Genomic DNA, 27,567 nt, shown 5'->3' on the forward strand with positions numbered 1-27,567 from the left:
ATTTCCTTGAGTCAGTTTGAAGGTATTTTTCAACCATTTTTCAGCCATTTTCGCTTCGCGATCTTTCACTCTTTCTATTTTCCCCAGATCTCGCAAATGCCTTCCCGATCGGGACTACGATAAGGGAAATTATATCCAGGTTTGGTGATAAGTTCCCTGGGTTATCATCACTATAAATTAGATTGATCAGCTACTCTTTCTGCATCATGGATAGACTCAAGCAAATCGCCAAACAGACTGTAGCAGGATCGGCTCCTGTGTCGTCTCCGATGCACCCCTTGGATCCTCTTTCACCTCAAGAGATCAAGGCAGTGGCCAGCATTGTCAAGGCCAAGAACAAGGGAAAGGAGATTATGTTCAACACTGTCACTCTTAAGGAGCCTGTGAAGCTGGCTTACTACCACTGGAAGGAGAAGGGTGGTCCAATGCCTGCTAGATTGGCTTATTATGTGGTGGTTGAAGAGGGAGCAACTGCGGTTCAAGAAGGCTTGGTTGATATTCCTGGGCAGAAAGTTATTGATATTAGAAACACCGAAGGAGTCCAGCCTATTTTGACTCCAGCAGACTTGCAAGCAACGGAGGATATCGTTCGTAACGATCCAACTGTTATTGAGCAGTGTGTTTTGAGTGGGGTCCCAAAGGAAGACATGAAAAATGTCTACTGTGATGCTTGGACTATTGGTTACGATGAGAGATGGGGAGCTTCCAGAAGATTGCAACAAGCCCTTATGTACTGGCGCTCGGACGAAGATGACCTGCACTATTCTCATCCTTTGGACTTTTGTCCTATTGTCGATATGAATGCCAAGAAGGTGATTTACATCGATATTCCCAACAGAAGAAGAAAGGTTTCGAAACACAAGCACGCCAACTTCCACCCCAACTCCATCAAGGCAAAGTATGGAACCAAGGAGAACCCTCTGGGCTACAGACAGGACGACACTCCTATCAATGTTACCCAGCCCAATGGTGTTTCGTTCAAGATGGCTGGAAATGTTATCAACTGGTCGAACTTTTCCATTCATATTGGTTTCAACTATCGTGAGGGTATTGTGTTGAGTGATATCACATACAACGACCATGGAAAAGTTAGACCTATGTTCCACAGAATCTCTTTGTCTGAGATGATTGTACCTTATGGGTCTCCCGATTTCCCTCACCAAAGAAAGCATGCTTTGGATATTGGAGAGTACGGAGCTGGTAACTGTACCAATCCGCTCTCGCTTGGATGTGATTGTAAGGGTGTGATTCACTACATGGATGCTCATTTCCCTGGCAAGACTGGAGAGCCAGTCACTGTGAAAAATGCGGTGTGTATCCACGAGGAAGACGATGGAATCCTTTTCAAGCACTCCGACTTCAGAGACGATTTCCAGACCACCATTAATACCAGAGGTAAGAAGTTGATCATTTCTCAAGTGTTCACCGCTGCAAACTACGAGTACTGCTTGTACTGGATTTTCAGACAAGATGGTACCATCAAGTTGGAGATCCGTTTGACTGGTATCTTGAACACTTATGTGTGTGATGTCGACGAAGATGTTGGTCCATGGGGAACCCAAGTTTACCCTGGTGTAAATGCCCACAACCACCAGCACTTGTTCAGCTTGAGAATGCACCCAAGAATTGATGGAGACAACAATTCTGCTGCCACCAGTGATGCCAAGCCATCGCCAGCAGCTTTTGGATCCAGCGCCAATATGTATGGAAATGCCTTTTATGCGGAGAAGAAGACGTTCAAGACGGTGGCCGATTCGTTGACCAATTACGATTCTCTGACAATGAGATCATGGGATATGTTCAACCCCAAGTCTATCAACCCACACTCGGGTAAGCCTGCTAGTTATAAGTTAGTGTCCACTTTCTGTCCACCAGTGTTGGCTAAGGAGGGATCGTTGGTGCGTAAGAGAGCACCATGGGCAGAACACTCGATGAATGTTGTTCCATACGCCGATGAAGATGGTGGATACGGAAGATTGTGGCCATCTGGAGACCATGTGGCACAATGGAGTGGAGACGGATCCCGTGGTATGAGAAAATGGGTTGGTGATGGACAAGACTCGATTGAGAATACCGATATTGTTCTCTTCCACACATTTGGTATTACCCATTTCCCAGCCCCAGAAGACTTCCCAGTCATGCCCACCGAGATCTTTGAGCTTATGTTGCGTCCTAGACATTTCTTTACCGAGAACCCATGTCTTGACATCAAACCTTCGTATATTAGAACCACCAGTGAGGTTAGAAAGGGCACTCAAGGAATTGATTCGTGCTCTTTGAATGTCGACACGACATCAAGACTCGCTTTCAGCAACACCAGCGGCTGTTGCAATGAGTAGCAATTGTTGAATAGAGTAATAAAATAGTTTAACTGAAAGGATACATCAAACTGTAGATCGTCTGTTAGTATACTACTTTTCGCAGCTTCTCAGTCGCAGCTGTCGCAGCCATACCTCACCAAATATCGATGCTCTTCGCATCCAGATCTTCAGTCAGTCATGAAATATGTTATAGAGCACATGGAAGAAGGGTTTTCCGAGTGGGTCATCTTGGAATACACTCAGATAATCAAGGAGGTTGGCAAAGAAAACTTGATCTTGACATCTTTGCCCAGTGCGGTTACGGAGGCAGATATACCCAAAAGGTTGCTCGACTTGGGATTGCAATGGACCACTAAAGAATGTGTTGAGATCGAGGGACTCGAAAAGAATAACGTCTGCTTGTTGGATCCCGCTGCTGAAACGGAATTGACTCCGGAAGATAGCGAGAAGTTTGACTTTTTTGTGTTTGGAGGCATCTTGGGATCTCATCCAAGAATCGACAGAACAGGAATCTTGAGGAGAAAGTATGGTTTTGCTGGGCGTAGATTAGGTGCCCTTCAGATGACTACTGATACTGCTATCAGGACCACGCAAAAAATAATCGAAGATAAAAAATCTTTCGAGGATATAAAGTTCATCGACTACCCAGAAATACGCTATAATAAGCACGAGTCTACCGAGATGCCGTTCAGATATATACTCAACGATGAGGGAATTCCTATACTTCCCGAAGGCATGCTCGAACTCATCAGAAAAGATGCAGAACAAAGTATTGATGATTTATTGATGGAGGAATAAATTTCTAATAATAAATAACTTTCTTAAGTTTTGGCGCTTCTTCGTTGACGCTTAATGTCTCCTTCATAATGAAACCAGCTGTGTCCTGATCCTCAAAGTAAGACACATGGGCACTAATGGCAGAAACAAGCGAGATATCGAAAACACCCATGGGTAGACAGTAGTCAACTCTACCTCTAGAGTTTGCTTTTAAGAGCAACTCAAGGTCTTCTGGTTTCAAATCTTTTACCGGCGCCTTTGTCTTCTCTTTCTCTTGCTTCTTTGGTTCCTTTTCTGGCTTCTTTGTGTCCTTGTTGCTGATCAAAGAAGTCAAGATTTGCCGAAGGGCATTTTCATCGTTTGTTTCGGATTCGGTAACAACCTGCTGCAGAGCCTCTTTAGTTCCCGTCAACCAACTCGAAGCTTGGACAATTCTCTCTTGAATATCATTGCTCCACTTGGCAAGTCCTTTCACATGTCTGTCGAAGCCTCTCACGGCAAAGGAAACCAGCTCAGGTTTTGAATTTGGCAAATCTTGATTTGATAAGCGGTTCCATACGGTAGCCCACAGGGTCACATGGATGAAAAATGTTGTAGATCCTCTCGCACTTTGGTGAAACAAGGTCTTCAACCAGATCTGAGTTTTTAGCAGAACGACGAACGATGTTCTTGCGCCCGAGGAGTTTGAACATTCCTACCGGTGACCCAACACAGAACAAGTTCTCAACATCAAATTTCAAATGCTTTGAAGTGTCAATTTTGTCCTTGTCAACGTCTTCTGGTTGAGCAGCTAGTATGTCAAATGCTATGCAAGAACCAAGCGAATGTCCCATGATGTGAATTTTGCCCTTAAAATTTGGATTTCTTTCCATGTACAAAGAATACACTCTGTTGAGCTCTTCGGTTACTGTCTTGAAGATCTGATCCACATACTTTTGATCGTAGTAAAGTAAGATATCAAGGGCAACATCACCTACTAGGTTACGTAGTGGTTTTACACCATCAACGTTTATCTCGGAGAGCGCAGGAAGTCGGTTTTCACCTTCATCGTCCACCTCTTCCAAAGCCTTTTTGGGGTGGAAATCAATCTTGTGTCTCCAGGAGATAGGAAGCACTTGGATTCGATTATTCCTTTTGCGTTCGGAAGAATCTTTGTCCCCGTATGCCATTTTATGGTACTCTTCTTCGCTCTCGTACACCGATCTCATGGTGTTTCTCATGACGTTTACACTATGGGTGAAGTTGATAGACTCATACTTTGAACCCAAAACTTGACCTATACCATGGACACAAAGGATTAGATGATCAATTTCTCTCTCAGCGTCATTCTGGGATAAGTTATGGTCGTAGTCACTTTCTATCTCGTTCTTCTCCTGACGATTTTGTGTTTCGTCTGAAAGCATTTCTGGCTTGGTACTGGACGGATCGAGCACTTTTGTAACTTCATTTTGAAATATCTCGCTCACTTCTGGAAGTGGATTTGAAGGTAAACTATCGAGAATAGTTTCGGTGAGATCATCTGTAAATCCTCTTTGCAATTTCTGGACAGAGAGAAGCGAGGCTGGAGTGGGTCCAAGGTTCCGAAGCACCTCCAAGTTGAACTTGGTTTTCATGTCGTCCCGGAAAATGACTGCATCGCAATCAGTACAATATAAGACCAAGCTTCCATCTCCCAAATCCACTATATCCTCATAGTCAGAGTCATCTGAGATTTTTTCCTTCTTCTGGATAGCAGACTCGTCATTAAATCTTTGGACTTTTTGTTTGTATTCTTTTACAAGTTTCCAGTTATCCTTAACAGAATCACGTCCACGAAGAAGGTGCTTTCGTTTCTGGTATCCATCCTCAATCTTCTGTGCCAATTTTCGAGAAAGCGGAATACCATCTCTGTAAAACCAAGTTCCTCGTCTCACTTCGAACACCGGACCGTCCCAGAAAACAGGCAGCAATTCAAACTTTTCCAAATCAACTTTGAATAGTCGATCTTCATTAACATCTACCGACCGAGATTGGGTCGAGTTGTTCTTGTCAGTTTTGTCATAATAATTGCGAAAAGCCTTCTCCAAGCGCTCAGAGTCGTTTTCCGAGAACGGGATGAACTTTTCCGGGTCTTTTTCTTTCTTATACTCGAACCAAGCGGGCTTCCGTATCGGGATATCTGTTGCATAAAACCACTTTACTCGAGGCAGCTTAGACTTTTCATCAGCACACAAGCATCTCAGGACAGAGAATGCTCGGGCCAGAAGTGTCCTGGGGGACAAAGTTCTGTGGAACAGCAATAAGAACATGGTGAGCGAATAGTTCGCAAAAAGTTTGTTGCTGTTTTAACTTTTCGGAAAACGGCTGCGAAAACGAGATTGAGATATCTCACAGGAAAATTTAATGTCATAACCATATCTATATAGATTCTATGTGAGACCCGGCACGGGTAGTTTGAGGTCTCCAGACGGCCACTGGAGCACTGCGGCATTCGTATAATCGCCATAATGGTTTTTTTCAAGACTCACGAGACCCATTCGCAAGTAGAGAGGAATGGCTTTCTTCTTTGACAGTGCAAGTGCCAATTCAATTCCGGAGCTCAACTCACGGTTGGATGTTATAATCTTGGTCAAGTTGACCGAGGTGGACCATTCGCCCACATATCGTTCTATATCGTTCACAAGAAGGGAAATCCCGTTATATTTGGCGCTCAAGTCAGTAGCATTTTTCCAGGTCAAAATACCGGTTTCCAGATTGAACCCAACAAATGTTGGAGGTTTGATATCCCCAGAAGGATCGTCTCTCCGTAACGATGAGACTGTCTCGGCAATAGCAGCAAATCCCCATCTAGCAGATCCTGAGAGAAATAGACCAAGTAAAATACCCTGGAAGGCTATCGCAGTTCGTCCTCTTGTCGCACAACCAGGAAGAAGAAGCATCGCCAAAATGTAATGATGGATCCGAAGTGTGAGGTTGGGAATGGAGCTTAGTAGTATAAGACCCATAACGAAGGAGCCATATATGGCTAGGTACTTGCGAAATCTACCAGAAAGCCATATCTTGTAAGCCTGAATTACCGCGCAGATGAGAATGGTGGTTATGATGGCCAGAACGGCCAATAATGCTCCTGACTGCTCACGAAGATCAGAAAGCGTTAAGCGGTCAACGGGGAGCCGATCAAATGTCATATTGTTGATCACACCAAGCCAAAAGAGTGGATACCAAAGTATTACCTCCCAAAGAGGGCTGCTATCTTCTGTTCTTTTCAATGCTCTTTTGGTGGAGCAGCTCCAAAGGACATATAGAACAAAGCAGGAAGGTAAGAATCGTTCCAAACCAATCGATAATAAAGAAGCAAACGTTTCGGGATCTGAAGCATCAACGGTGTATGGCGGATCAGTGGCTAGAATAATTGTCCAGAATCCAACAATATTGGTAACCCAGAAAGACACAATTCCACCAACAAGGTAGACTATCGGAAGTCCCAAAATTATGTTTAACACAAGTACCAAAAGTCTCGGATCGTAACATTGGTTAAAGGTTCCACTGGCTGAAGGTCCACCACTGAGATGCAATTTTTTGAAGAAGAAGGAGGATGGAAAATACGACACAAACTCGATGGAATCACTCACGCCATATGATCCTTTGGTACTCTTGAAATACGGCTGACCACCACTGGAATACGATATTCTGGCACATCCTCCAGAAAATGGAGAGATTATTCCAGCGTGCACTCCGGCTCCACAAGGATACGAATCTGCTCTATAAGGATTGGATATCTGATCTGGGCTATATTTCTGCTCGTTGCTCTTTCCTCCTCCAACAAAGTAACCCCTGTGCTTGATACGTTGGTCCCCAATGGGTATTAAAGAGTAAGTCCAGCTTCCTCTATCACAAAGAGCAGGGCACCTAAATATCACATCTTCTTCAGTGAGAAAAGATGGACATTGCTCGCCGTTAAGTCCACATGCTCCGTTTTTACCTTTCCAAAATTGCAGCAGTGACTGGCAAGATAAGGCTATTACCTTGACGCTGGTGTCGGTTGTGAGCAGTGTAGGATGCAGATAGTAAGGTATCACAATGCTGTATATGGTCATAAACCAAAGTGTCAAGTACACAACAACAAGAGACACTCGTAATTTCTTCAGAATAGATTGCAGTAATCTATTAGGGAGTTTTTCGAACCATATTAATGGTTGAATTTTCGGCGGAGGATCATCCCGTGGATCACGAGGCCCATTCCATGCAAAATAAAAGAATTTTCTTAGCTTTCCCAACGGCGAGGTGTCAAAATATGGCTCCAAAGCATCGAAATCATTAAAGTCCGGTGTTTCCTGTCCGGTGCTATCGTTATCGTGATCTTCATTATCTCCACAACGAACAGCATTTGAGTCGCCTCCACCAGTAATTCTTGTCACGGTATCATTCTCCACCCCTAAAGTCCCCGTATCTCGGTTCTCCGTGATCCCTTCTTCCATATCAAGGTTCTGTAACGGTATATACTCCCGAGCGCTTGTATTATAAGCCACCATTTTTCACTGATTCTATGCGACTTTTAAGCGAATATGCATTCGTAATTTATCGTTCAAATTTGCAGCAATATCTAGCAAATTTACTATGGTATAAGTATAGTGATAGGTTTATTGGCCCTTTTTGGCATCTACTGCTGAAAAAATGTCTCTTATAAGATATTTGAAAATCGTCAACCGCTTCACGTGACTGGTCGTACGAGTGGAAACTACAACAATCAATTAATCATTAATCTAATATACAAACACAATATATCCAAGCTAACCGGAGCACATAGTACACGACTCTGGGTTGTCAATAGCACAAGCGATCACCTTGGAACTGTAAATATCGCTTTCTGTGGCATCACCATCCTCTCCTGCCTCTTCTGGCTGCTCGGCATCTTTATCCTTCAAGCTCATTTCAGCAACAGAGTTCTCCAACGAGGTGGATGGTGTAGACTCGGTCTCATATTTGGTGAACGAGTTGTCATTGTCACTAGTAGTAGCACTGGAGCTGGCGGTGGCACCTCTAGCAGTATACTTTCTCTTATTCAATTTTTCGAGAGTTGCAACTGTCTTACCAGCGTTAACACTGGTGCTCAGGTCAACGGTAAATTGAATGGCAGCAGCAGCAGCTTGTGTTCTCAAGTAGTACATACCAGTCTTCAAACCCTTCTTCCATCCGTAAAAGTGCATAGATGTCAACTTACCCATAGTAGGGTCCTTAATATGAATGTTAAGAGATTGGGATTGGTCAATGAATGCAGCTCTATCAGCAGCCATGTCAATGATATGCTTTTGTGAAATCTCCCACACCGTCTTGTACAATGCTTTGATCTCGTCAGGAATGTTTGGCAAGTTCTGAATCGAACCGTTATTACTGATGATATTGTTCTTCATGGAGTCATTCCAAAGACCCAAGTCAACCAAGTCACGCAACAAGTATGGGTTGACAATTTGGAATTCACCAGCCAACACTCTTCTGGAGTAGATATTAGAAGTGTAAGGTTCAAAGCACTCATTGTTACCCAAGATCTGCGAGGTGGAAGCAGTTGGCATAGGAGCGACCAACAATGAGTTTCTCAAACCGTGCTTAGCCATCTTCTGCTTCAAAGTATCCCAGTCCCACAACTCAGTAGGCTTTCTGTCCCACAAGTCAAATTGCAACAATCCTTGAGAAGCAGGTGATCCCTCGTATGATTCATAAGGACCTTCTTTTTGAGCCAATTCGATAGAAGCCTCAACAGCACCGTGATAGATAGTTTCGAAAATTTGAATGTTCAATTCTTTTGCTTCTTGGGAGTCGAAAGGTAATCTCAAAGCCATGAACGCATCGGCAAGACCTTGAACACCCAAGGCAATAGGTCTGTTTCTCATGTTGGACCTGCGTGCTTCTGGAACAGGGTAGTAGTTACGGTCAATGATTCTGTTCAAGTTACCAGTAACCGTCTTGGTGACCTCATGAAGCTTGTCAAAGTTGTACCAAGTTGAGTTGTTATCAGACTCCACGAAAGATGGCAAGGCTATGGAGGCCAAGTTACAAACAGCGACTTCCTCAGGCGATGAGTATTCAACAATCTCACAACACAAGTTAGATGATTTAATAATACCCAAATTCTTCTGGTTAGTTTTCTTGTTACAAGCATCTTTGTATAACATGAATGGGGTACCAGTCTCGGTTTGTGCTTCCAAAATGGCGTACCACAACTTTTGAGCTTTGATAGTACTTCTTCCTCTTCCCTCTCTTTCGTACTTTTCGTACAAAGCCTCGAATTCATCACCATAAACCTCAGGCAAACCTGGGGCTTCATTAGGAGAGAACAAAGTCCAGTCTCCGTTCTGTTCGACTCTCTTCATGAACAAATCAGGAATCCACAAAGCTGGGAACAAATCACGGGCTCTGATTTCTTCCTTTCCATGGTTCTTTCTGATATCGATAAACTCGAAAATATCTGAATGCCATGGCTCCAAGTATAACGCAAAGGCACCAGGTCTCTTGTTACCACCTTGGTCGACATAACGGGCGGTGTTGTTGAACACACGCACCATGGGGATGATACCGTTGGAGGTACCATTAGTACCGGCAATATAAGCTCCTGTTCCACGAATGTTGTGAATGTGCAAGCCAATTCCACCAGCACTCTTGGAAATCAAAGCACAAGTTTTCAACGTGTCATAAATACCGTCGATAGAGTCTTCCTTCATGGCAACCAAGAAACATGAAGACATCTGAGGAGATGGAGTACCAGCATTGAACAAAGTGGGTGATCCGTGGGTGAAGTAACGTTGCGACATCAAGTTGTATGATTCAATAACCTTTTCAATGTCATCACCATGGATACCCACAGCAACTCTCATAATCAAATGCTGAGGTCTTTCGGCGACCTTTCCGTTGATACGCAACAAGTATGATCTTTCCAACGTCTTGAAGCCAAAGTAGTTGTAGTTGAAATCTCTGTCAAAGACAATAGCTGAGTTCAACTCGTCAGCATGTTTCTGGATCACATCATAAGTCTCTTTGGAGATCATAGGCGAGTGCAAATCTGTCTTTGGATTGATGTAATCGTAAAGCTCTTTACTCACTTGAGAAAATTGCTTAGTAGTTTGCTTGTGCAAGTTTGAAACCGCGATTCTTGCTGCCAAAATGGCATAATCTGGGTGGATGGTAGTCATGTATGCGGCAGTCTCAGCAGCCAAGTTGTCCAACTCGATGGTATTAACTCCCTGATAAACACCAGAAATGACTCTTTGAGTGATGGCAACGGCATCGACATGAGCAGTATCGAGTCCATAACAAAGTCTTTGGACTCTAGCAGTTATTTTGTCAAACCTTACGGGTTCCTTGCGTCCATCGCGCTTATAAACATACATCGTGAGTAAGTATTAAAGGCGCTTGAGAAAAACAAGAAAAGGTGGGAAAAGTTTGAACTAAATAGTGATGACGCGTCTGCACATAAAATGCGCGTTTTTTAGCATGAAATCAACAAAACATTTGTGATCAGCGGGGTGTCTTTGTCAGCAAGATGCGACTTTGCCATACAAAATACGGCATACAACTGGTTATATGCCGTACCGTCCTGATTTGACAGGAACGCGTCTTACTAATTGATGTTATGGTCTGAAAAATACGCGTTACGGCGCGTCCGATTCGGAAAAGGCGGCCCAATGTGGCAGCCGCATCTCGTAGTTTGTCCGATTCGGAAAGAAGACAGACTTATATGGTATATTGAATAACATGCCCTAGGGCTATTAGCTCGTCGGAGCTGATCAGCTCCATGTTTGCTATAAAATTCAGTGCTACGTATTCCTGCTTTTACTGAAAAATGTAATGAATTTCATAACGTGAATGTCTATTCGTTGTTATACCGTATTGCTTATTTAGATTCCTCTTTGGATAAGTCACTGTTGTTAGTTGCTATTTTGGGAAGACCACCATAAACCATGGGTTGTACGCAGGTGGCTTATATGCCGTCGGTCGATGAATCGAGGACCTATCATTTTAAAGTGTACTTACTTGATGAATTTTTCCAAATCAAAGTCTTCTTCTTTGTTGCTTGACGTCGCAGCAACAGGGGCTGGGGTGGCAGCAGACTCGGATTTGGATCTTGGCCAAGCGACAACTCCGGCAACGCTTCCTAACGTGAGCAATGCAAGCTGAGTTAATATTATGGACTAATTACATCCACACCACCAATTGCATGTTACGTACGATGTGTGATGGCACTTGTTTGCCGAAAATAGTGTAAGCGGCACCCATGATATGTGATTAATGTGAAGACGATCCAATTGCGACCGGAATTTGGTGCGACTCGCACGGGCCGGGGTTATGTGCCGTCCGCTTGGTTGCGGAGGCTAGTCTTCAGTAGCGGCAGCTTCACGCCAGTAGTTTTCAGCATTAAAACGATTTAAAACCTCTAGAGCTTCGTCATCGGTGTTGCTGTACATCACAGACCATTTCTGGAACTGTAGCTCCGTAATTTGTCCCTCCCACAATAATGTACATTTATTACCTGATAAGTCTGGTGGGGCTTCATTCAGGTCTTTTGGTTGCACAGATTCGGTCCATTTTATACGTCTGAGCATTAATTTTTTGTAAAAGTTCACTGCTTTGGATCCTCCTTCCACAATGATCAAGTTAAACTTGGGGTTACGGAGGCACATGCCCACTAGTTCCAATTGCTTTGCATTCATGTCCACCTTAAAACTGTGCTGAGGATTTTGTAGCAGATCGACTCGAAATATCGCAGCGAAAAGTCCTTTTTGCATATCTTTCAGTCGTGCTTCGTGAATTTTTTCATGACGTTGCTCCGGCGTAAGTTTTCTTGATTCGTTATCTTTCATATGGTTCCTGAATCGTTCTTCAACTTCTTGGCGTACACGCATTTCCACAGCTGTTGGATCCTTGATCGCCTCATTTGTTAGGACATTCATAAGATTTGCTAGTTTTACTTTTGGTGGAGGAGGAGGATCAAGACCCAATCTTATACGGTCTTGCTTTTCCTTGTGCTTTTCTTGACGTTCATTGCGATGAATCCGTTTTTGTTCATCTTTAGTCAAATGCATCGGCCTTGATTCTTGAAGCAAATTATCAGAGGGCGCTGAAAGTATAGGAGGGTGCTCGATGTAAATTGTCACGGGCGCCTGTGGATTATCATAATATAGGCGACTTTGATCTTCATGATAAGAATTACCTTTGAGATAGGGACGATCCCACCATTCAACCAAAGGTGGCTGCCGCAACATATATAGGTGCTCGGCAATACTCTCATCTGGAGCCAATCCTTTCGCCTTTTTTTCTTGCTGTTTCTGTGCCTCTCTTTCTTGCTCTAGGGCCATATTTCTCTCCCTTGTAGCAATCTCTACAAATTTTCCTGGTGTGTTAAGTTCAAGGGGACGTGCACGGTGTTTTTGTACACCAATATCTTGCTGATTCAAGTAAGGATTTATAGCATGTAGGTCAAAGTTTTGTCGCTTCCTATTTCCATGCAATGGATTCTGGCTCTTTGGCAAACTTTCAGCAGTAACCACCAGGCTAAGAAGAGGATGTAACTCAATGTTCAAGCCCCCCTTCTCCTTTTCTTGACCTTTTTGTTGGATTTTGTTGTAAATTGAAGGTTCATTCTTTGTTTCTGTTTGATTTGAAAATCCACCATTGCCAGTTTTTCGCCACTTTGACGTTGAAGATGTGGTCCGCTTAGACGGAGAGATGCTTCGTGTTCGTTTTGGGTTATTTTGTGGCTGCCTCAGACGGCCATTTATGGTTTTGGGATGGCTATCAGACATGCGGTATTCTCGTATAGTTCATATAAATGTGGAAATAGCTTGTGAATGTGGTAATAGTTATTAGTTGATGTGCCTTGAGTTTATCTTCGAGAGACTGTGCTCGCTTTTATGTCCTAGCTCGTTCTCACTGCTATTACCCTTTGGTTCACTAAAGTTAAACACACCTCTTCGCAACCATGTCGCCTCTTATATGCCGTACACCATGGGCTGCGATCTGTGCGGGATGTCCGAAAGGTACACTTGACTAATAGTGTTTTTTGGTCGGGTAGTTGGCATCACATAGAATCACCTGATCAAGACTCTAGTTATAACAATATCTAACAGAACGAAGGGTTACACTTTCCAGTTTTGTTTTTACACCTGTTGCAAAGCAACTTTGGTTTCACCTTTCAAGTGTCGTTTCTGTGACACTTAAGGCCGATAATAGAGTTTATTGGAATCGATATTGGGATAGATTTACCAAACATTTATCCAGAATTTTGTATATCTGACTGTGAGGCAGTAAAAATCCGCACTTTTTTGCATTGCTATACCCAATAAATCACTACCATGATCATCTCGAAAAGAAACCATTTGGAAAAAATGGAAATGGCCGAGCCATTAAAGGATCTCATTGACGAAATGACCACATCGCCATTGCCTGATCTAACGCAACTACTTCAGAACAACTTGACGTGGGAAAGACCGCGTGGTGACTTGTACCATTGGGTACCAGTACTTAATAGGTTTGATGAAATTCTCGAGACTCAAATTCAAAAATATGGATTTGATAAGGAAATTGTTCCGCTTTGTGAAGTATCTGAATCCGATGATAGTTTGGTAACCTCAATACTTCTTTACACTTCAGTGCTTCTTGAACATTGTTCCAACAGATCTATCTATGCTAGTTCTGATAGATTGTACCAGTTGGTGTTGGCGCCCTCAATATCCATCCAGCAAGCAACTCTCAAAGTCATGGTATGTATGGGGGAATTGTTTGTGCAAACCAGCACTTCCAAATACGCTGCTCCAAAACCTATAAGAAGCAAGATCATTCAAATTGCAAAGAGCTTTCCTCCTCCTGTTCCGGCAAGTTCGTTCCAAAACAAAAGCGAGAAGGACAAGTCTTTTATGCAGTTGACATGCTTAGACTTGTTGAACCCAAAAACAAAGTATCCCACCAAGTGGAAACTGATAGAATTTCACTACTTTGCTGAAAAGCCTACACCATCCAAGAGAGAACGGAAAAAGAAGTCAAAAAGGGAAGCAGCCGAAAAATCTGACCCACCTGAAGGTTTGACAAGATTTCTTCTTCCCGAAGAAAGCGTTCGCAAGCATTCGCTTCAGCAGATCTACGACATGGCACTGGCCTCGATCCCACAACAATACTGGTTCGAGTTCTCTCTCCACGCAAGAGTTGCAAAAGCCATGAACTCAAAGACTTCAGACGCATTGAAGCTACGTGAAGGTTTGTTGAACACGAAGCTTATAGCTTTAGCATACGTTTGTTGTATCATACCCAACGAACTCGATCCCTCGATTCTTACAGACTTGGTGCAAATTATTCTGCCTGAGAGTAGCTCCATGGTGACAAGAAATCTTTATTTCAATGCTATTAAAGCCCTTGAATGCATTTCTTTGAGACGGGTATGGAGCAGCGACCTCATTAGGAGTCTTGGGGGTAACGTGAGCCATGGTGTGCTTTTCCAATGCATCAGACATATTCGAACAAAAATTATCAATGAAGATGATGACTGCTTCGAAAAGGCATATATCCATCTTTTCAACATGATTGGTAACATGATTCCTATCAATAGTTTGGCTACAAGACTTGCAGCTGGTGGGCTCTTGAAGGAGTTATTAGATTTTTTCAATGTCAAGTCAAAGTATAGATGGACGTGCTCCGCGGCGACTCACTTGACTACTTTGTTCATATCTTCGCATACCGATTCAATGGCTGATTTCGTTGCCCTTGGAGGCTTCAAAAGATTGATCGAAAACATTGAATATGAAGTGAATTTTGCTTTAGAGAACCCTGGATTTGGCGGTGGAGCTCCAAAGCTGGCCAAAGTCTACTACACTATCACCTTTCGTCAAGCAAACTATATTCGTAATATGTTGCAGTTGACGACCCACTTGATCGAAACCGAATTAGGAGACAGGCTCAGAAACCTTTTTGACTCATCAATATTGCATAGCTTCAATTTGATACTTGAGAACAACTGGACGTTTGGTCCTCTTATTCTTGGTGCGACGATTGATGCGATATTCTACATCATTCACAACGAGCCCACTGCTTTCCCAATTTTGAAAGAAGGAAAGGTAGTCGATACCATATTAGATAATTATGAGACGTTATTCATGCCGTCACCAGACCTATTGGTGACACTTCCGGAAGTTCTTGGTGCAATATGTCTCAATAAAGACGGTCTACAAAAAGTTCTTGATTCGAATGCCATACACAAGTATTTCCAGTCTTTCCTAGAAGTCAAGTATGCAAAGGAGTTGGTTCGAGCAGATATGGCAACGAATTTGGGGTGCTCCTTTGATGAACTTGGACGTCACTATCCGCTGTTGAAACCGGTGATTTTACGTGAGGTCAAACTTTTGGCGCAAAGACTTCCTGGCGTTATTTCCGATTCTGTCAGCGGCATAAAGATGTATGAGTCCGATGGGCGTGCCTTGTATCTGAGCACTGAAGAAATAATAAAGGATGAGGATGGAGAAGCTCAGATCGATTCATGGGAAACCTCCTCTACGGCCTACGTTTTGGATAACTTTTTCTTCTTCCTTGGCGGCTTACTTCAAGATAGCGGCCAATGGGGCAAGGATGCCATGAGCGAGATTCCCTTTAGCGTTTGGCTCGAATTTCTCAAAATAAAGAACACGCCCTATGACTATACAAACTCCAATGGGTTTTCTACCTTCATGGGTGTTTTGAAATATTTTGATGACGAAGACAGGAACTATGGTTTGCCGGTGCTTTTCGAGGAGATTAAAAGCAAAATAGAAACTCCGCTCCTTACGGACTTCTTTTCTTACTCATCAAAGCTCAGTTACTTTTCGTTAACTGAGCATAGCATAGAACAGTCCACTGAAGTTCTCAGTGAATTGAATGTTCTCAACACTCTTCTTTTTGCATTGACAGAAACTTACGTTAATCCAAGCTTCCTTTTCCATGAGAGGTTTCATCAGTTGACAGATTTTTTTGGTGCTAAGGGATTTTCGGTCCTTGAGAGAATAGGTTCAATGTTGCAACAATCGATTATGGAAGAAGCCAAAATCAACTCTATGTTACCTGCTGATGTTTCCATGAATACGTCGCCTGTATTTGATATCCTGAAGGAATCGACACCAATAATTTTGCATCCCAAAGAACCAGGAGATCACAGTTCAAAATCTCAGGAGGCTACGAACGCACCCTTCAAGAATACATTGCAATTAAGATACTTGATGTTCCGATTCCAAAACTATGCCGTTATATTATTTGGCTCTCTTGGAAAAATATGCATGCATAAACGTCAAGATTTTGTGCAAGCTGACTGGAGAAGATCTGCCGTGGAGATAACCATTGAAATCGGGCGAATCTTTTCCAAACTAGTGGACTATTCCGAGGTTTTGAAGCAGGACAATGATAAGCTGCTTTTCGAACGTTATTTTCTTTCTTTGACTGACATTTGCCTTTACATATTGGTTCAGAAAGAGAGAAACAAAGCAATGCTTCAAACGTCTTTGGCTATGTCTTTCTTACAAAACGGAGTCTTGCATGGAATCAGAGAAAATACCTGTCAAGTCTTTGCGAATTTACTTTCTTTGCCTGAACCAGATAAGACATCTGAGTCTACAGCTGAGAAGTATTACATCTCAACCGATCCCCATGATATTTTACTGAAAGCTACAGCTAAAGCGATTCAGCTTTTGTTGTACCTCTGTGACGAAGATCTGATTCTTCAATTGCCTTCAGGAAAAAACTATTTTCATCAAGGATACGACAATTCTCCAGATGATCACCTAGTGAGCACCTTTGCAATGCAGTGCAAGGTTGAAGCATTGAAACTCCTTGACTCATTTGTCGAGCTTTTGAAGCAAGGTGTGATTGGATCCCTCCAGCCACCTATTACAAAGGCTATCGCCCACCTTGGAAAACAATTGTTTAACGACACACACGAGGAAAAGATCACTGACTTTTATCCTCTTGACGTTAAGAATGTGCACCCACCAGTCGATCAGGTGAACTATTTGATTACGCTAGGAATGTCTGAACAAAATGCTAACCACTTCTTCCGCCATGCTTCACATTTGGACCAAGGAACTTTACCCACTTGTCCTAACCTTGAACTTAACGAAGATGACTGGGGAGACTATGTTGCTAGGATCAACGAGGATGCTATTGACTTTCTGCTCCATTATCCGTCATCTCCATCTCTAAATGAGTTTAAGCAATTGAGAGCTGACTTCTCCTCTCAATCTTTTGCTATCTGGAACCTTTTTGCCAAGCTAAGTCCCCTGTGTATATCGAACATTGTTGAGGCATACTTAGCGCAAGCGTCAACTGCTGATGAGAGAGAGAATTTGGTATCTGGTCTCATGGATGAGGTTACAAAGGCAGCAGTCTCGTTCGCAGACAATAGCGAGGAGAGGGAAAAGCTTGATATATCAGCTCAATTTCTCCGCTCGGCAATCAAGATCCAGAAGCCCAAGTACCTGGTGTATGATCGAATTGCTGATTTCACTCTTAATGAATTGCAACACCGCTCCGAAAATCTCAACTTTCCCTACTTTTACAGCATGTTGCAAATAATGGAACAGGTTTTATGTTTCAAGAGTCTTCCGGAGCTAGAACCATCGAGGCACAATGAAAATTTCAAGTTCGGTGATCCATACTTATTGGACGATTCCAGGGTCAAATTTCTTTGTCAGCTCGTTTTAGACCTTAAGGGCCTCAATTCAATTGATGCTGCCATGTCAGTGACGAAGATATTGATTCTTTTGACACAGACAGACATCTTTTTACTTCAGGTCGCAAAGTCGAACGTGCTTCCTGAACTATTGAAATTTTCAAGGTCTCTTGATAGGGAAAGAGGCTTTATCCTTAATGGTGAAAAATCGTTCACCAAAGCAGACAGACAAAAAAATCAAGAGATCTACGATAGGTATCACAATGCGCTTATTGTATTATTCCGCAGGTGTTTCGAGAACTCTGGTTTCTTGAAAATCAATTTTCTGGTGGAGTTGAATGAGGCTTCTCGACTTAGTTCACGGTCAAAGCGAGACTTGCGGTTTATCTTGCGTGAGTCGTCAACATTGATCTTCCGTCAACCGCTCACTTTTGCTGATGTTTTTTCCGAAAGATACAGACTACACAACTATGATGGTGCCGAGCTAACCCCTACTTCATTGAATGTCTACAGGCTTTCCGATGCTGAAATAAAGAGAGGGACAAACTCTGACGTTCATATGGCTGACTCCATGGAAGAAGACGCTTCACTGTCCGATTATAAGCCTCTTCACTCAACAGGGTTGGTTCATTTGTTGATCTCAGAATTGATGGAGTTGAGCAAAACTGACTGGTTTTCAGACCCAGTTGACTCTGATTCTAAAAAGCGGGAAGGTGACAACACTTCAAAGATGAAACGTGAATTCGAGGTTTTCAAAAACCCTAACTTTTCGTATGCTTGTTTCCTCTTACAAACTCTTACAGAGCTACTCAGTTCCTATAAGGATGCAAAGCTTGAATTCTTAACATTCTCGAAGAAGAACGGAAACGAGTTGAAACCAAGGTCAACCGCACTCAACTTCCTTCTTCATCAATTGCTTCCAACAAATTCTCTTCAACATTCGCTGGGACTTGAAGGTGATAGGCGTGTTGCAATCTCTTCAATTACTAGACTTGCAATTTTGGGGCTAGTGTCAACTCCTTTACTCAGTGGTGAGAATGCTGTGGTTCCAACAAATGAAGATGTGGATATGGCTTTCATTCGAAAATTCTTCGTGGATGTATTCCTGAAAACACTTATGGAAAGCTTCAGATCACCAAGTAGCATTGAGCTGCGCTATAGTAAGCTCATAGATCAATGTGAGTTGTGCGGTTCCTTGATATCGTCGAAGTTCAGGGAGACGGCTGAGCCAATCTTGAACAAGAATGCCACTAAGCACGACCAGTTTTATGTCGCAAGAGTATTCGTCGACAACAATCTCCCTCAGTTGCTTTCTTCACTTGTTGGTGAACTCGATCTCAACTTTCCACAAATTCACAAGGTAATGAAAGCATGTTTGAAACCCGTTACTCTACTTGGAAAAATCAAAACGGATCAACATGATCTTTTCGATGGTGAAACGGTGGATAAGGATGACGATGAAGAAGTACCAGAAGTCATGGAGGAAGGAGATGAGACTCCAGACCTCTTCAAGAACTCCACACTTGGAATGTACGATGTTGAGGACGAAAGTGAAGATGAAATGGACTACTATGATGAGAATGGACCCCTTGAAGTCCTCATGTCAGGGGATGAAGTATCAGACGAAGATGGAGAGCTCAATAGCAGCGAAGAAGGTTCAGAGTCGAGTTTTGACGAGGATTCTGATCTTAATGACGATGATGTTGACGAGATGGACGAGGTTGGCGACCAGGACATTGAGATCATTGATGAATTGGAGTTGGACGCTGACGATTCTGGTTCAAACGACTCCTTGGGAGAAGATGAAGACGTTTCAGACAGTTTTTCCAATTATTCTGGTGATTTCGATGAAGATCTTACGGATGAGAACAGCATGGGTGAAGAAGACGAAAGTGAATATGACGAAGAGGACCTTGATGGATGGATTGAGGCTTTTGAAGATGATGCTGGAGACGTTTCGTCGCATGATAATGCCTCTAGCGTTCACAATGCTGATAGAGATAGTCACAGAGCCGTTGATCTTGAACTTAATGATTCGGGCGATGAAGACGAAGAACTCAGTGACGATGACATGCAACCACGATCTGGTTTGCCTTCTCGTACACGAGAAAGAGAGTTCACTACATTCTTAGATACAATCGTTCCCAATGGTCGTAACGACGACTATCTTTTCTTTGGAGATTTGTTCACAAGAGCGAATCGAGGCAATATTGCTCGTGGTGAGATTCATATCGGGGTACATGACAACATGTCACAATTTGATAGGGCTTTTGACAGTCTTATTGAGATGCTCAACAACCCCAAAAGAAACCCAGACAATGTCAAGAATGAAATGTATCTCAAATCAACGGTTGAAAGATGGGAGGATACTTATAGAATGTTCAAAGATGAAGTATCGTCATCTGAAACCAGAATCATTCCTGCCATTTTGAACCGCATAGAAGCAGATAGCATCGAGTTAAACAAGAAAAGGCTCGAGGAAGTCAAGAAGCAACGTGAGGAACGAGAAGAAAGATTGAAGAAGAAGGCAGAAGAAGAGAAGATTTTGCGTGAGAAGGAAGCGAGAGAGAGAGAAGAACGACAGAATACAGCTCCGCCACATGAGCCGGTTCTCGTTCACATTGGTGATAGAGAAGTCGACATTTGTGGAACTGATATAGATCCAGAATTCTTCGAAGCTCTTCCAGATGATATGAGAGAGGAGGTCTTCACTCAACATGTTCGTGAACGAAGAGCCAATGCAACTTCTCAGGATGGTGAAGCACGCGAAATCGACCCTGATTTCTTGGATGCTTTGCCTGAGAATATAAGGGACGAGATACTTCAGCAGGAATCTATGGCACGTCGTTTCTCAGGGTTGAGTGATCCCAGATTTGACCTGGCCGATAATGACGATGATGCAGATGAGGAAGACATGCAAACTGCTCGTTCTATCATATTACCAAGCAGTGGCCTGGAAATTGATGCTCATTCGACTTTGCGGGACCAAGATCTTCTGTCGCCTGCTCTGAAAGCGAAAAAGTCTTATGCCACTCTGTTAATGGGCAAGTCGGGCGTCGCAGCAATTATTAGACTTCTCTTCGTTCCACAGCCACTTGTTAAGCGTGAGTGTATCTATCAAGCTCTTCACTATACATGCAACAACAAGCAGTCCAGAACGGAGGTTATGAACTATTTGGTGGCTCTTCTTTATGATGGATTGAATAACAAGAGACCATTGGATAAACTTATGGCTCAAATTGATAACAGAGTTGGTGTTGAACAATCTAAGAACACCGATGCTAAAAACGCGAAATGCCCCGTCGAATGCACGCCATTGACGCTTGGACTTCAGGTAATTGAAGCCATTGACTACCTTCTTGAAAGAAACAATCATGTTCGCTATTACATTTGCAAAGAACATGAAAACCCATTCATGTCAAAGAAATCGTCAAAGAAATTAAGGGCTCTGGCTCATCTCCTGAAAGAGAGCAAATATCCTATCAATCTCTTGTTGAAATTACTAGAGAACGATATCATATGTGAAAATCAAGCCTTTGTGGACATCTTGGCTCGAGTATTACAAATGTCCACTAAGGCAATCAGTGCATTTGTGAGAACGAAATTAGGTTTGCAAGCCAATTCCAATTTGCCTTACGTTCCAGAGCACAATGTGAGTCAAGTCATCAAGATATTGACTGCTAAGGAATGCCCTAATGCTACATTTATGCGTACCATAGGTGCCATGCAGAATCTCTCTGTTTTGCCCAATGCTCAGAAGACTTTCTCGTTGGAACTTTCTGATAAGGCAACATCCTTGGGTTCCACAATTATTGAGGATCTCAACGCTTTGAGCAAAGACTTGGAACAGTGTTCAGATCCAGACAAAGGAATGGCTCATAGCAAAGCTTTTTCAAAGTTCTGTGCTGCCAGCTCTGATCAAGCTAAACTCTTGCGGATTTTGACGGCGTTGGATTATATGTTTGAGACAAAGGAAAAGAAAGAAAAGGTGGACGAAGTCGAAGAATTAACAGGTCTTTATAAGCGCTTGGCCTTGGGAACTTTGTGGGATGCATTGAGTGAGTGTTTGCAACTCCTAGACGGGCGGCTGAACACGTTTCAAATCACAACTGCATTACTTCCTTTAATTGAATCGTTAATGGTTGTGTGTAAACACAGTCGTGTGAACGAAGTGCAAGTGAAGGATGTCACCAAGTACGAAGCTCGGAAGGTTGATTTCAAAAAAGAACCCATAGAGAGTTTATTCTTCTCGTTCACTGACGAGCACAAGAAGATTCTCAACCACATGGTTCGCACGAATCCAAATTTGATGAGTGGACCTTTTGGAATGCTTATTAGAAACCCCAGGGTGTTGGAATTCGACAACAAGAAGAACTACTTTGACAGAAAACTACACGAGGAAAGTGACGACAATCTGAAGATTGCTATCAATGTTAGGAGAGATCAAGTATTTTTGGATTCATACCGTGCACTTTTCTTCAAGTCGAAAGACGAAGTTAGGAAATCCAAGCTAGAAATTAGCTTCAAGGGAGAATCGGGTGTGGACGCTGGAGGTGTGACAAGAGAGTGGTATCAAGTTCTTTCTCGTCAGATGTTCAATCCCGACTATGCATTGTTCACTCCAGTTGCTTCTGACGAGACTACTTTCCACCCCAACAGAACATCGTTTATCAACCCTGAGCATCTTTCTTTCTTCAAGTTCATTGGAATGATTATTGGAAAAGCCATTTATGATAGTAACTTCTTGGACTGCCATTTCAGTCGAGCCGTTTACAAGAGATTGTTAGGCAGACCCGTATCGTTGAAGGATATGGAGACGTTGGACAATGACTATTTCAAATCTTTGATGTGGATGTTGGAGAACGATATTACCGATGTTATTACGGAAGATTTCTCAGTGGAGACAGATGATTATGGTGAACACAAGGTAATTGATTTGATTGAGAACGGACACAATATCCCCGTTACCGAAGAAAATAAGCAAGAATATGTCAAGCTAGTGGTGGAATATCGACTTCAAACGTCTGTTGCCGAACAGATGAACAACTTTTTGGCAGGTTTCCATGACATGATTCCCAAAGACCTTGTGCTGATTTTTGATGAGCAGGAATTGGAGTTGTTGATTTCTGGTCTTCCAGATATCGATGTTAGTGACTGGAAGAGTAACACTGAGTACCACAACTACTCCCCATCCTCGATCCAAATTCAATGGTTTTGGAGAGCAGTGATGTCTTTTGATAACGAAGAGAGAGCCAAGCTTTTACAATTCGCAACCGGTACTTCAAAGGTGCCTTTAAATGGATTTAAAGAACTCAGTGGATCCAATGGAATTAGCAAGTTTAGTATCCATCGAGACTATGGAACTACCGACCGATTGCCCTCATCTCATACCTGTTTCAACCAAATTGATTTACCCGCCTACGAAACTTATGAGACGTTGAGGGGATCACTTTTGCTAGCGATAACAGAGGGCCACGAAGGGTTTGGATTAGCTTGAAAACAAAACACTTTAGCATAATCTATATAAATAATTCTATTGTTCTATTGTAACTTAAAGCTTTGAAGTTCTCGATGTCAACTTGTCGAACATGGCTTCCAAATCGTCAGTCGATGCCAAATGTTTGACTAGTTCATAATTCTCTTTATTAATAGCTTTGACCTCATCATTGAGCATACCACAACGTTCAATCATCTCCTCTGGGTTTATGGTGGTTCTGCCTCCACCCTTCTTGAAAACGTACTTTGTCATTGCCACGGCATAAGTGCGGTCGGACTTTGGTATTTTGAATTCTGACATCATAAATAACCATTTATCGTCCCATGCTACAACCTTACTCTTGATTTCAAACTTTTGAAAAATTTTCAATTCCTTCTTGAATGTGCACTCAACCATTGCAATTGGCGCATAGGGGAAGTTGTTGACGGATTTGCTCTTGAAAGTACCAAAGTCATTGTCAAATTCTTGGAAAAAGTACTTTTGGAACACCCTCAAAACCAAGTCCATTCTTGCGAGATCCAAGTCAGTAAAATAGGTGGAATTGGACTTGTGAACAAACATATCGATTTCCAATGGCGACACATACGACGTATAAGTGCTAGGCTTGAAAATGTCCAATTTGGAATCACCGGTATAACCGAAGGTATTCTGCTTCTTCAGTGAAACATACTTCTTCCTGGTTAGTGCCAAGGTGACAAAAGCTCGATAATAGAAACGAATGACATATGCTCCTGGCAATGTCTTGTAAGTGGACAAAAGAAAGAGAGATAGGAGAGCCTTCACTAACAATTTCATTAGCAATTAACAAATACCAATCATATGTAATCGCCGGAAGGGTTGCATCGATTCCTGCATGTGCGCTAACAATAAGGTTATGAAGATTGCGAGATACGATTCGAGAGCCGAGGGAAATAGTACCTCTTGGATTATACTTATGAATTTGTGACTTTGGTCCATAATTTCTTGTGTGTAGATGGAATAGGTGCATTGAAAACTTGTCGAGATTGTATTAGTAAACATGAACCAGAAGGTAGCAGCCAATAGCCACAGCCTTAAGCTTTAGCCATAGTCAATAGCCAATAGCCATAAGCTTTAGCCATAAGCACTTAGTGTAGCCAGCCGGTCAAGTTTATTTGGCAAGTTTATTTTGTCCGTAGTTCATGAATTCATACTTCCTGGAGCCTTATATATCTATATTGTACAGTGCTTCGTAGCTTAATCGTGGTGCAGTTGGTAAGAGCATATACCCTTCTCCACATGGTTGGTGAGCCAATCGTCAACGTTGGCAAATTGTTGTTGGCAAAGTCTGCATGTTCCAGCAACCTTACTTCTTTGTTCTTTGCGAGTTCCAGCCGGGTACTTGAAATGGATTGCTTTTAAATGGTTCTTGAATGTATCGCAACGAGAAAATATTCCCAGAGGATGGCAACAGTGATCTTCTGAATTAGCTTCGCCCAGAGTGAGCTTGAAAGGACACTTAAATTGTCCCCTATCAGAACCAATTTCCTTCCAGTGGCACTTGGTGTGTCTGAACAAGTCATTTGGACGGGCAAATCCGCGATGACAATATTTACATACGTGCGGCCGTGATGTTGGTTTCAAGTGGGTGGATTTGTGAGTGGCAAGGTTGCTGAAGTACAAGTTGCATTGCGGACATTGGCGTTTCTTTCTCGGCCGATTATCTGAATCCGGAACGGCGCACTCGCTATGTGCCGACCCGACACCGTCGCCATCCTCCGCCACTCCTACTTCCTCGCCTCCCAGTGTGAGGGGCAGCACACTCCTCGAATCCGAAGACTGGTCGTAGCTGTCTGGATTCGATAAAGGCTCCAACTGCGGCAGAACCAGCAACTTTATCCGTTTTGTACCCGATTCCGTCAGCAAAAAGTTGAGCGCTGGAGGTGGTTGTTTGTTAGAAATGCCGCTAGTACTGACTCGCGAAAGGGTGGCAAGACGGTTGGTATCATGTGGAGATGTACTGGGGCTGGGAAGTTGGTAGGTATGAGAACCTCCGATGGGTAATTTGGATGGTGGTGGTGGAGGAGGTGGTGCCACTTGATGGAAATATGGATCAGATTCCGATCTGGTTATTGGTTCAGGAAGATCTAACAGTAAGGATCTGATCGATGGAAGTTTTATAGGTACTGTGGGGTGTGGTAAAAGATAACCCATCATTATGATAAATATAAAAAATGGCGATTGACAAAGTTTCCTGGACAGATTCGCAGCCGACATATTATATACCAAAATTGCGCCCACATCGCTGCGGCTCAGAACACAGACGGCTGAGCCCGCGCTACCGGGAGGCGCGGGATGTCGTAAAATTTGCCGGAAGTGCGGTGTTCGATTCCATTGCAGTGAATGTCCGAGCCGGGATTAGTGATAGCAAGGGTTCCATCCCGGCTGTCTCATCATGTTCCGAGTGCATTTCAAACATGCGACCTCCCATTATCCATTTACGACCTGTTATGTCCGTCGATCCCGTCGGCACGGCTTAAGGTTTCCGTGTCTCCCGCGCCACTTGGACAGTACATCACGTGCAATTTGGGATCTCGGACCTGGCGGGTTTCAGCCGCGCAGAGCACCTCCTATTATGAGCTTGGCAACGATTTGGCTCCGAATCACCGTTTTGGTCACCACAAAAGGAGTTCTAGTCTAATGTACGTTGGCTATTTAGTGCAGTTTAGTTTACTTCGCCATTGCTGACAATTGGTCGCTGAACTGCAAGATTCGGCTCTAATACCGCGCTCACTCGGCGGCCCCTTCTTATCGAGAATAGGGGTGCGGCTCATAATTGCCAGGTTATGACCCCACACAGGAGAAAGGCTTGGTGTCCTGCAGGTGTCGGCATCGGCAACCAATTGAGGTATTTCTTGTGCGCGCAGCACATGACGATCCGAATTTACGTAAAAATTAAGTAATCTCGGCCAGCGCCGGATTGCTGCCAAGCCATCCTATTCATCGTGGTAGCCTGCGATAGCTACCTCGTCTAATCATGTAGATCTTATTCGTAATCCATTTTTGTTCATTCAAAATTCAATTACCCCTAAATTTCATTTGCTTCAGATTTCGCACATAGAACAATGAGTTAAGCGTTATTGCATCAGCAATCTCGCCGTTCCCCGGCTCATATTGCCTCGTTATGAGCATATTCTACGTCTATAAATCTGAAATTCATTTTATTTTTTAAGCATGGTGTCCTGGTTTGACAGGTCCCTTTCATCCTACATATGCCAAGGTTCCAAATCGACAAATTAGGAAAGATGAATGGAATCTTCTAAATAGCTGCGATTTCGCCCCATTTAAATTACGTAAACGAACACCCCTATTATGCCTTTCTTGATTTCACTTTTGAATCTCCAGTGCTAACACCAGAAGCGGTAGCCAGCGTCTTACCGGCTTTTTCACTTGGCGCTGCTTTCTTGCCGGTTTTCTTGTAGACGCGGATGTAGAAAGAAATAAATAACAACAAGTAACTGGTCAAGATCAAGTAACCATAAGCAGCTGCCAATTCAGATCCATAACAATCACCTACGTGGGGTAACGATGGGAAGTATCTGAATGCATAGTGGGTGTAGGTTGCAAAGTAGACAAATACCAAGTCGATCAAAAATTGGATAATCTGGAATCTAGTAACCCATTCTTTCCACCAAACTCTAATATTACGAGCACTCAAGAAATAGTACCAATACATCACGACGTGGACTGCTAAATTAAGCGTGATTGGTACCCATTCGACCGAGGTGGATCCGGTCAATTGCGTGTAGCACAACAATGCAGTGGCTCCATGGTGGTAGGTGTGCAAAAACATCAACTTTTTCTTTTTCAACACCAAGAATATCGTGTCGATCAACTCTAAATACTTGGTCAAGTAGTTCAAATAGTACAACGTGACCAACTTGGGAGCAAATGCATTTTTGTCACAGATGGCATAAAAGAGACCATGATGATACAAAATGGGAATTAATTGTTCAATGGCAAGTAACAATAATGCCAACGAAATCAAAGTTAATCCCAAGTTGTGGATCTGGAACAAAAAGTTTAATTTGAAAGCCGGCGCATTCAACTTGTTCATTAACGATCTTCCACCAAAAATAATGATGTAGTACACGATAATGATACCAATAGCATGATAACCATTTGCCAAGAAAGTTTCGTGGTGGATAAACTGGAATTTTTCCGCGGGGTAACCACTTACTTTTTCAAAGAAATAGCTGAATATGGGCCACAAGTGCAAGCCAAATGGCCTTTCCACACTAGGAACCGAGACTTCGATGATGTTGGCCATGGAAATGAAAAACTAAATCAGTTGGGGAATTTTC

The 27,567-nt window shown here is 42.9% G+C and overlaps 10 protein-coding genes across 10 annotated transcripts; 3 read left to right on the forward strand and 7 right to left on the reverse strand. All coding sequences in view use genetic code 12, as the record gives it.

Moving 5' to 3' along the window:
• Nucleotides 1-206: 206 nt before the first annotated feature.
• On the forward strand, nt 207-2,339 carry AMO1 (Amo1p; the record flags this gene model as incomplete). Its single annotated transcript, XM_001485135.1, has 1 exon — nt 207-2,339. One exon carries the CDS (start codon nt 207-209, stop codon nt 2,337-2,339), a length of 2,133 nt encoding a protein of 710 aa, XP_001485185.2.
• A 159-nt stretch (nt 2,340-2,498) lies between these two features.
• On the forward strand, nt 2,499-3,119 carry PGUG_02915 (protein-arginine N-methyltransferase; the record flags this gene model as incomplete). The annotated part of the gene is made up of 1 exon (XM_001485136.1): nt 2,499-3,119. One exon carries the CDS (start codon nt 2,499-2,501, stop codon nt 3,117-3,119), a length of 621 nt encoding a protein of 206 aa, XP_001485186.1.
• A 491-nt stretch (nt 3,120-3,610) lies between these two features.
• Nucleotides 3,611-5,386, reverse strand: PGUG_02916 (putative carboxylic ester hydrolase; the record flags this gene model as incomplete). Its single annotated transcript, XM_001485137.1, has 1 exon — nt 3,611-5,386. The coding sequence occupies one exon, from the start codon at nt 5,384-5,386 to the stop codon at nt 3,611-3,613; it is 1,776 nt and encodes a 591-aa protein (XP_001485187.2).
• A 120-nt stretch (nt 5,387-5,506) lies between these two features.
• Nucleotides 5,507-7,609, reverse strand: PGUG_02917 (uncharacterized protein; the record flags this gene model as incomplete). The annotated part of the gene is made up of 1 exon (XM_001485138.1): nt 5,507-7,609. The coding sequence occupies one exon, from the start codon at nt 7,607-7,609 to the stop codon at nt 5,507-5,509; it is 2,103 nt and encodes a 700-aa protein (XP_001485188.2).
• Nucleotides 7,610-7,867: 258 nt separating this feature from the next.
• Nucleotides 7,868-10,459, reverse strand: RNR1 (ribonucleotide-diphosphate reductase subunit; the record flags this gene model as incomplete). Its single annotated transcript, XM_001485139.1, has 1 exon — nt 7,868-10,459. The coding sequence occupies one exon, from the start codon at nt 10,457-10,459 to the stop codon at nt 7,868-7,870; it is 2,592 nt and encodes an 863-aa protein (XP_001485189.2).
• A 981-nt stretch (nt 10,460-11,440) lies between these two features.
• PRP3 (U4/U6-U5 snRNP complex subunit) lies at nt 11,441-12,871 on the reverse strand (the record flags this gene model as incomplete). The annotated part of the gene is made up of 1 exon (XM_001485140.1): nt 11,441-12,871. The coding sequence occupies one exon, from the start codon at nt 12,869-12,871 to the stop codon at nt 11,441-11,443; it is 1,431 nt and encodes a 476-aa protein (XP_001485190.2).
• Nucleotides 12,872-13,420: 549 nt separating this feature from the next.
• TOM1 (E3 ubiquitin-protein ligase) lies at nt 13,421-23,245 on the forward strand (the record flags this gene model as incomplete). Its single annotated transcript, XM_001485141.1, has 1 exon — nt 13,421-23,245. One exon carries the CDS (start codon nt 13,421-13,423, stop codon nt 23,243-23,245), a length of 9,825 nt encoding a protein of 3,274 aa, XP_001485191.2.
• Nucleotides 23,246-23,299: 54 nt separating this feature from the next.
• PGUG_02921 (uncharacterized protein) lies at nt 23,300-24,040 on the reverse strand (the record flags this gene model as incomplete). Its single annotated transcript, XM_001485142.1, has 1 exon — nt 23,300-24,040. The coding sequence occupies one exon, from the start codon at nt 24,038-24,040 to the stop codon at nt 23,300-23,302; it is 741 nt and encodes a 246-aa protein (XP_001485192.2).
• A 420-nt stretch (nt 24,041-24,460) lies between these two features.
• Nucleotides 24,461-25,480, reverse strand: STP4 (Stp4p; the record flags this gene model as incomplete). Its single annotated transcript, XM_001485143.1, has 1 exon — nt 24,461-25,480. One exon carries the CDS (start codon nt 25,478-25,480, stop codon nt 24,461-24,463), a length of 1,020 nt encoding a protein of 339 aa, XP_001485193.2.
• A 1,093-nt stretch (nt 25,481-26,573) lies between these two features.
• FEN12 (fatty acid elongase) lies at nt 26,574-27,533 on the reverse strand (the record flags this gene model as incomplete). Its single annotated transcript, XM_001485144.1, has 1 exon — nt 26,574-27,533. The coding sequence occupies one exon, from the start codon at nt 27,531-27,533 to the stop codon at nt 26,574-26,576; it is 960 nt and encodes a 319-aa protein (XP_001485194.2).
• Between the last annotated feature and the right edge of the window lie 34 nt (nt 27,534-27,567).

Source organism: Meyerozyma guilliermondii, genomic scaffold, assembly GCF_000149425.1.
Source record: "Meyerozyma guilliermondii ATCC 6260 scaffold_3 genomic scaffold, whole genome shotgun sequence".
NCBI classification, from domain to species: Eukaryota; Fungi; Ascomycota; class Pichiomycetes; order Serinales; family Debaryomycetaceae; genus Meyerozyma; species Meyerozyma guilliermondii.